The sequence below is a fragment of the Oryza sativa genome, chromosome 2 (assembly GCF_034140825.1).
Source record: "Oryza sativa Japonica Group chromosome 2, ASM3414082v1".
Taxonomy (NCBI): domain Eukaryota; kingdom Viridiplantae; phylum Streptophyta; class Magnoliopsida; order Poales; family Poaceae; genus Oryza; species Oryza sativa.
This window is the reverse complement of record NC_089036.1, coordinates 24,479,376-24,487,931: the sequence shown is the minus strand read 5'-3', so window position 1 is coordinate 24,487,931 and position 8,556 is coordinate 24,479,376. Positions and strand designations below refer to the sequence as shown.

Here is an 8,556-nt window from a genome sequence, read left to right as displayed (position 1 = left end):
TACTATTATGTGATATGTAATTCCTCTGTCTAAAAAAAATAAACTAGCTAGTATTGGATGTGATATTTTATAATAATAGATTAATTCTTTTTAGGACGAATGAAGTGCAGTGTACGAGCAGTCCAGCACAGAAGAGCTAGCAGTGCTACTATTTCAGTGGAATTTCAGCACCGTGTGGGGGCGGATTGTCGTGGCCTCGTGAGACTCGGTCGTTAATTCGTTATTGCACCTGGATCTGGGGCTGGGGAGTGGGGAGGACTAGGACGAGGCCCGGCTGGGGCCTGGGAACCCGAGCATGGGGTGGAGCCAATGAGGCGAGCGAGAGAATGGGTCCGCTCGTGGTCTCGTGGCCGTGCCGTGCTGAGCCGGCCAGCGGGCCGTGGGCGCATGGTGAGCGTTGGCTCGATGACGCACGGGCGATCCTAGCTAGGCGTCCTCGTGGGCAGCAAACGGTGGGGATCATCTCTCGGCCGGCCGCCGTGTGCGTGGGTGCATGCGGGACTGTGTGGCCTGTGGCTGTGGGACGTGTTCGCCGTGTTGGGCCTGGGAGACTGGCCTCGTGGGGCTAAGAGCGTCTCAGCTGAACATACAAAAGGCCTAAACAGAGGGACTGGCAGAGTAGGCACGTTGCTGATCTTAAGAGCCACTAGAGGGGAAGCCCACGAAACTACTGTAACAAACCTTGAATTTTCTTGGAAGAAGTTCCCATTAGGTACCTTGTGTAATGTCGAGTTCAAATTACATCCTCAAACCATAAAACCAGAAACGTTAAACTTTCATATTTCAAAACCAGGTCCTAAAGCAGTACAAATGATTGTTTTGGATAACGTGGCATCCTATTCACAAAAAAAAAATACAGGTCCCGCATGTAAGTGCCTTCCACCTTTCCTCTCTCTTCCACTTCTCCCATTTCCTCCGCAGAAGCTCACCGGCGGGGAGAGGGGCGGCAGCTGATGAGCCCATTAGCAGGAGGTGGTAGCAGCAACAGGAGATTGGCGACAAGGGGGCACCGGTGGTCTATGGTAGAAGAAGAGAAGAGGAAAGAGACGAGGGAGCTGACGCAATGCGCAACGAGTTGTGATGCACCTCCAATCCGTGCACGAGGCGTCCAAGACGCTGCTCTGCCAAAGCGCGCCACACACCACCACACAAAACAGCGTTGATTCGTCTTCTCGACTCCACTCACCACCTCCGCGCGCGGCGGGCGTCCATGGACCACCACAACCCTACTATCTAGGCCACCGCCACCACCGTCGGGCTGCGTAGAGATGTAGACGCCTACAGGACCTCACAACGAGAGTCCACGTCTTTCTGCGCTAGATCTTCGTGGAGCACCGGGGCGACATGGCGCGCTGCTACCTCACCGTCATTGGGGTGGCCCTGTCCGTGGAGTAGCTGGACTTGCTCGCCGCCACTGTGCTGACACTATTGTGCTTATTCCTGCCAGTGCAACCTTTGACAAGGAAGATGTCGGGGAGTTGATTCACGCCTCCCTCCTCTCGTGGTGGTGCATAGGACACCACATTGCCATTGCTACCAATGCCGCCGCCAAGCCTAGACTTGCGGATGGACAAGCAGAACCAGTGTCATTGTGGCCTTGCTCCCGCCGCTCCTCCCCCCGGCCTCCCACTATTGCTCTTTCACCTGGCCTCCTCTGCTCCCCCCCCACTCCGCCCAACCTCGCTCCTGCCGCTTCTCCTCGTGGCACTTCTCTCCATCCTTCCCGTTGTGCCCATCCTCCCGCTGCACCCTCCCATGCCGGTGCTTCTCGTTCACCTCCTCCTCCTCGTCCCTCTCGTAGTCGCAACCAACAAAGGGAGATAGAGAGATAGGAATGAAGGAGATGCCAGTGTGGGTTCCACATGTTTTTTTTTCCTGGTGCCGCCTTAGCCAAAACCGTCTCCAATACTGCCTTAGTATTAGATTTACACCGGTCTTATAAGATGAGGAACATGTTATATCTGGTATTGCCATTTAAGAACGCGCTTCAAACTCAATGATAACATGAGGGACTAAGTGAACTTATTCCTTTTTTTTTCTTAAGAAACTCATATCTCACATGAAAACACACAGAGCCCTTATCTCCTCTTCTTTTCTTTTTTTCCTCCTTAGTACACCAGTGTGTAGTACAGATGGAAGGGATCTTGTATTGAAAATTTTGTTACTGGAGCTACACATACTACACAGTGATCTTTGATGGAAACACACGCTGCTAGATGCTACTCTCCGGACTGCAGGATCAATCATACAGGCGGCGGGGGAAGGTCCAGCAGGAGCCAGAAACCAACGCACCCGTCGGAGTTGAGGTTCTCCTGGATGGCCAGGAAGTGCAGGCCGCCACAGGCCTTCTTCGCCGCCTCCCAGGCCTCGGCTTCCTGCGTCGTCGCGGCGCTCTTCTGGTACCCGGCGTAGACGTACCTGGTCGAGACCCCCGCCGATAGGATCAGGTTCGCCCTGCCCGTGTCAACCTCCATTGAGCAGATCTCTAGACCGTTCATCCAAGCTGCAAGGATTGAAGAACACATGTTTCTGATTAAGCCTCTTTGAGTCCTAACACCAGTCTTGAAAATATAGAATGGTCAATCAAACATGACAGAATCAAACGGACAACTTGAATACAATGAACCTATTTAACTGTCACGAGAATGTACTCGATATGATTTTTTTTTTCTTTTGGAAGATACTTTCAGAAATTAAACTGCAGACAGTTGGTCATACAATCCCCAATTCCTACAATCTCGTGGATCAATCTACCATAAAAAGCAGCAACAATGAGGAGAATGGAATATCATACTGAATACGCTAATAAAGATAACATAAACATATATGCACTAGCCATTCATTTGATTCTTGTAAGCTGTCATTCATTTTATTTTTCCAAAGTTGAAAACATGATTCTTACACTAGTGTCATTTTTCGATACACAAGTAAACAACCATGAACTATGATTGTACAAAAAAATTAACTCGGAAGATACCCTACGCATCCTCAATTTTGAGTAGCGTGCTGCAACATCAAATTAACTTGCACTTGCTGAATTCAGGTTTCAGTAAAGTAAAGATCCATCATACACTTGACATTCAATTTAGCCCCTAGACCACACTACACATCTCATTGGTCATGGGAGAAACGTACCAGCTAGAGGCTTGGCTCGCGAAGATTCCACGGCAACCCCAGGTATCAAGGTGTTCTCATCGAGCTCGAACCCCAGGAGGTCCAAGTCGAGCCCCGCCCCAAACGCATACCTCCTCTCCAGCGACTCCACCTCCTCCCTCACAGCTGAACAATCACACAACAATCTGAAAACAATCAGCTCGATCGCAACAAGAGAACATGTGGATCACACTAGCAAGCACACAAAACAGCACCAATTTTTTGATGGAATTAATGGATCAGCGAATTTGCCAATACTGCACTGACCGGAGAAGGGGAGCTGCACGAACGCCCACTTGTCGCCGAAGAGATTCTCCGGCAAGCTGGTGGGGAAGGGGTTGTCGAGGGTGAGCAGCGGCTTGGTGCCGGACTGGAAGCCCGGGTGGCGGCTGTACACCGTCTCGTAGCGCTCCTCCAGCCAGAGGAGGAGGGAGACGCAGCGGCGGCTGGGGACGGCCTTGACGCCGAGCTCGTTGCAGGCGCGGGAGATGATGGTCTGCATCTGGGAGCGGAAGAAGCGGGCGCGGTCGGGGAGGGGCACGCCGAGGGAGGTGGCGACGGAGGCGAGCGCGTCGCGGAGGGTGACGCTGTTGATGGAGGTGTTGGGGAAGAAGCGGGTGAACTGGAGGGACAGCGTCGCGTCGCACACCACCAGCTCCCACACCTTCTTCCCGCGCGCGTCCAGGATTGGGCGCGAGCAGAAGTCCAGCTCCCACTCCCGGATCCCCTCCGCGTCCGCCTCCGGGTCCAGGTAGCACACCTCCGCCAGCGGGTCCATCTCCTCCTCCTCCGAGTCGCTCTTGGTCACCTCCTCCTCGTCGTCGGCGGTGTCGGCCGCGGCGGCGGTGGAGCTCTCGGAGGAGACGGACCGGCACCGGCATGTCCGCGACGACGGCGCGGCCGCGGCGACGACGGTGCGGCAGCAATGGGCGGCGGGCGGAAGCGCGCGCGCGGAGAAGGTGGCGCAGCTGGGCTTGGAGAGGTGCAGGCTCCGGCGCAGCGCGAGGCCGTGGCCGGCGACGATGGCGGTGGCGGTCGTCATGGCGCGGGCGGAGCGCGCGCCCACGGCCACACGCAGAAGCTAACGTTGGTGGGTGGTGGTGTCGCCGCGGGCTTCGCTCGCGGCGTCGGCTCACGCGAGGAGATCTTTTCTTCCAAGTATTTTTTTCGTGGGCCGGCCTAAGCCCACGTAGGCCCAAACGACCACGGCGACTTGGATAACCACGACACCGAGGAGAAAAAAAAAATGAAGAAAGAGGAGAGAAAAACTAGAGGTGGAAGACGACGGCTTCTCGAGTCCATAGAAAGAGGGGAGGAGAGAGAGGCGGTGGTGGGAAGCAAGAATGGCGTGCTCTCCGCGTGTGTTCCTCTCGGCGTCGGCTACTCCTCCTCCTCCATCTGCTGCTGCTTCCTCTTCGTCTCCGTTCCTCTCCACGGGGCATGTGTCCTCGGCTCCGTCCACGTCCAGGCAAGCGTTTCTTTCATATGGTGTCCCCATTGATCCGCGCTTGCCTTCTTGCTCGTGTTCTTGGCCACCCATTTCTATCTCTTTTTTTTTTCCGATGCATAATTCATGGTTCGAAGGTAAAGGTGCTCCGTGATGCTACGTTCGTTTGTCCAGTAAGTTGGGGAGATTGTTGTGGTGGTTAGTACACAAGAAAATCATTCGCTGTCAGTTGTTGGTTTGTTCCAACTGCTCTGCAATTCGAGTGAATTTAGCATCAGCTGTTCCATATATTGATGATATTTGGTACGACTAGTTTAGAACTTTTCATTGTGATGAATTTGGTGGCCATCGTCGCTGGCTCACTTCACTGGATCAGTCTGGCACAGCACTAGCCCTCATTTTCCCAAAAAAAAAGAAGAAAAAAAAAGAGAGATAATGTCTGGCACTACCCACAATTACTTTTGGTAGCAGAAGAATACTACTCGTTTTTCTAGAGTGTTAAACAATTCACCTTCACCTTTTGGGTTGGGAGTGATCAAACTACTATTGGAATTACTATTATGTGCCAACGGCTATTTCTTTGCTTCAGTTTATCATCTGTAGTATTTCCACCGAGTTAACTGATGCCCAATTATATGTTTTTTCCTTGCTTAGATGGACTGTCCAATACAAGCAGCCAGGACATACATTCTATCGAAGGACCCATGTGCAAAGCTTCTTGGCTTTTGCTAGCACAGATGTATGATTCAGGCTTTCTGTGTAGATCATTTCATTTTTGGGGGTTCAAAAGTACTTTTGGTTTGGTAGGTCTACAGAATGTAAAATTACAAAATTTATTGAATATGGTATTGGTAACTTCAAGTGTTTTTGTAGGAGCATGATATTTAGTAGTGGATCTTGAGCAGGTGCTGTATCCCTCAAGAATTTCTGCAGAAAGAGATTCATTATTTTTAGCTATAGAGTAGATATTATTTTGCCTCTAAAAATGGATTCAATACTTCTTTTGAAACTAATATACAATGTTCTTTTGCTTTAGTCAAAACTTTGTCATTATCGTTTGGTATCTAAGACACTGAGTTCAAATGAATCAGGCATCAGAAGGCAAAAGAAGTTCAGGTGATAATGTGGTAATGGTTGATCCACTGGAAGCTAAGCGCTTAGCAGCTCAACAAATGCAACAAATTCAGGCCAGAGAAAAGCTGAAGGTGCAGTATTTGATATTTGTCATGTACTTCCACAGTTCCCACCAGACCTGTCTCCTCTAAAGTTCAAAATATTCTTGTTGTTTTCTAAACCAAAATTAATAACAACACCCCCAGTTTTATAAACACTTATCAGCAAATTTCTTTCTTAGAGCTGGAAGCAGTGATTGACTTTTCCCTAGTCATATAAGGCTCTTAGCCTTTTTACTGACTTGTGCTGCCCTATCTACTTTTTGCTGGACCAGATCTTTATCTTCTACTGTTTATTGATCAAAATGTGGCAGTGTGTTCTGTGTTGCATAATTCAGTTATCCTAAACTAATTATTGAGGAAGCTTTAACTGTGATGATGTTCATGTGGACGAAAGTTGCTTTTGAAATCTGCAAGGTTTCTTTGCTCAAATTTATTTTCGATTATTCAGTTGCTTGTCATGGCATTCCATGACCATGCATAAAAGCTATCATGGCTAGTCTGTAAAATCCTTATCAGGGAGAAAATAAGTACTGCACCTAAAAACACATCTATGTAAACCAGAAATAGTTTCCTCAGTCATTACCGTAGATTACTCCATGTTTCCTGCTGGAGAACTCGCCTGTTTGTATTCCTCTCTGATTAAAATCAAAATGCTCTATGTTGGTGCTAATGCTTTATGAACATCCTTTCAACATTATGCCATATCATAGTTGCCTGCTACGCAGAGACGTCGTCGAGCAGAAGCTATTAATGGTGCATTGGCAATGATAGGACTGACTGTAGGATTGGTACTGGAAGGTCAGACAGGAAAGGGTATCTTGGCACAGGTATTTCATCTGAATATAAAGAAGGCATACCATCTTAGTAATCAGAGCCCACAACGAATAGCTATGATACTGTAAAAAATATACCATTGTTACCTATCTACCATAAAGTACAGCACATTTATAATCATCTGCACTTTCATTCCTGCAGCTGGCTGGATATCTCACGGCTTTGTCTAGTTTATTCGGGCAATAGCAGATCATGATTCATGAGTTCCTTTTTTTGCTTTTAACTTCCTCAACCAGGAAAGCTTTTGTCTGAATCTCATTTGCTGGATCCAACCAATTTGTTTATGGTTAATCCTGTCCATATTTGCAATGACATGCAGATTTGCAGGCTAGTGATCCAATTAATTGTATTGATCTGGCGCCTGTCCTGAAAATTCATACACGGTGTATCAAGTTAAAACATTGTATTCTCCCGCAAAAAAAAAAATCAATGCTTTGTATTCATATTCTTTTCCATGTACTCAACAGCTTATTATGACAGTGTAAAGCAACTGAAGAGTAGTTCAATTGATCATTCATACTCCCTCCGTTTCACAATGTAAGACTTTCTAGGATTGTCCACATTCATATAGATGCTAAAGAATCTAGACATTAATATATATATAGATTCATTAGTATCTATATGAATATGGGCAATGCTAGAAAGTCTTACATTGTGAAACGGAGGAAGTATATGACAAGATATAAATCACAAGCTTTTTCTTTATTTTCTTTATTTTCTGTTCTTTTGTATCTAAACCTTCGAGCTTGGAATGGAGAAATGGCTTTGAATGCCCTAAAAAAGAATAAGTGGCTTTGAATCGGAGCTGGAAGGTTATGTTTATTTGCTATGAAGTCTGGGAGAAGTAGTGAAAGTTGTAATAATGTTGCTCGAAGTCGACACTATAATTTTGGCAGCTCAAGCATAAATTTGGCTTCTCTTGTCACTGATTCGGCATGGATTTTGGTATTGTGGATGTAAAGTTTTGTTTATCCTCTAGTTGGCTTTGATCGGTTGGTAAGCTGTAAAAAAAAAAGAAGAAACAACAAAAATAAATATATGAGTAAAACTTTTATATATTTATTATTAGCTATTTGAAAGCTAATGTTGGAAAGTGGAGTACAATAAGAAAAATAAAACTAACTCTAAAGTCCAGTTTTGAAATTTAAATTTGGCTGAAGATGATAGCTAACCAGCGAGCGATGAAAACCGCTATACTCCTATTATATTTTTCACACATGTGTCATAGTCTATGTTGTTTTCCCACTGAATAGCCGCAACATCTCTCTCTCCTTACCCATTTCTTCCTCATCATCTTATTTTGGCTTCCCAATATCTATCTTCTATGATGGTTCAGGTTCTTTATGACATCCTACAAGCGCGAACTCTACTTAACCCCGACCGCACAAGGCGATGGCGCGACGCCCGAGCGAACACAGCGCTTGACGTCCTCGTTTTGCCCTGGCCTCGTCGCCATGCTACACCACCACTTCATCCCTTCTCGAGCACCGGAGAACTGCATTAAGTATGTACTCCAAACATCCAACATTTAGTTGTTTAGTTAAAAGTTGGAGAAGAAAAGACTTTAATGCTCCTCATTTAATAAGAGATTATCGTGGGTAGATTGAGATCATGTACGATTTGGAAGTCATACATATTTTTGATTTGGTGGTCCATATTTTGCTGCTAAAAGATGTATAAAATAATATGGTTTGCTATAGCCTATAGTATAAATCCCGATCGGTTGAGGTGAACGAGATTGGGGATAAGATAGAAAGAAAATTAAATAAGGTTGGAGTGGAGGGGATTAGAGATAAGATATAAAGAAATTTAAATAAGAAATAATTGATGTGATAATTATTAGGCCCCGCCTTTTTTATATTTATATCAAGATAAAGACTTTATTCATTAGCACGTTTTTCAAACTGCTAAACGGTGTATTTTGTACGAAAATTTTTATATAGAAGT

The 8,556-nt window shown here is 46.5% G+C and overlaps 2 protein-coding genes across 3 annotated transcripts; one reads left to right on the top strand and one right to left on the bottom strand.

The window, feature by feature from the left end:
• Positions 1 to 2,036: 2,036 nt before the first annotated feature.
• LOC4329953 (protein TAB2 homolog, chloroplastic-like) lies at positions 2,037 to 4,261 on the bottom strand. The gene is made up of 3 exons (NM_001416708.1): positions 3,421 to 4,261; positions 3,136 to 3,279; positions 2,037 to 2,503 (listed from the first exon to the last, which is right to left on the bottom strand). Exons 1-3 carry the CDS (start codon positions 4,193 to 4,195, stop codon positions 2,244 to 2,246), a joined length of 1,179 nt encoding a protein of 392 aa, NP_001403637.1. The 5' UTR covers positions 4,196 to 4,261; the 3' UTR covers positions 2,037 to 2,243.
• A 123-nt stretch (positions 4,262 to 4,384) lies between these two features.
• On the top strand, positions 4,385 to 7,125 carry LOC4329952 (uncharacterized). Of its 2 annotated transcripts, NM_001416709.1 has the most exons (5): positions 4,402 to 4,621; positions 5,255 to 5,339; positions 5,692 to 5,805; positions 6,501 to 6,602; positions 6,751 to 7,125. In NM_001416709.1, exons 1-5 carry the CDS (start codon positions 4,497 to 4,499, stop codon positions 6,793 to 6,795), a joined length of 471 nt encoding a protein of 156 aa, NP_001403638.1. In that variant the 5' UTR covers positions 4,402 to 4,496; the 3' UTR covers positions 6,796 to 7,125. The 2 variants fall into 2 exon arrangements, with proteins under 2 accessions (XP_015627283.1, NP_001403638.1); XM_015771797.3 differs by lacking the exon at positions 5,255 to 5,339 and having other exon boundaries at positions 4,385 to 4,621; positions 6,751 to 7,122.
• The last annotated feature ends 1,431 nt before the right edge of the window (positions 7,126 to 8,556 follow it).

Excerpts from the sequence above, each read along its gene's own strand:
- LOC4329953 (NM_001416708.1), bottom strand. The coding sequence starts at position 4,195 with ATGACGACCGCCACCGCCATCGTCGCCGGCCACGGCCTCGCGCTGCGC. Across the intron at positions 3,280-3,420 it reads CGTGCAGCTCCCCTTCTCCG|CTGTGAGGGAGGAGGTGGAG; the intron begins GTCAGTGCAGTA and ends GTGATTGTTCAG. Across the intron at positions 2,504-3,135 it reads GCGAGCCAAGCCTCTAGCTG|CTTGGATGAACGGTCTAGAG; the intron begins GTACGTTTCTCC and ends CAATCCTTGCAG.
- LOC4329952 (XM_015771797.3), top strand. The coding sequence starts at position 4,400 with ATGAAGAAAGAGGAGAGAAAAACTAGAGGTGGAAGACGACGGCTTCTC. Across the intron at positions 5,806-6,500 it reads AGGCCAGAGAAAAGCTGAAG|AGACGTCGTCGAGCAGAAGC; the intron begins GTGCAGTATTTG and ends CCTGCTACGCAG. Across the intron at positions 6,603-6,750 it reads GAAAGGGTATCTTGGCACAG|CTGGCTGGATATCTCACGGC; the intron begins GTATTTCATCTG and ends TCATTCCTGCAG.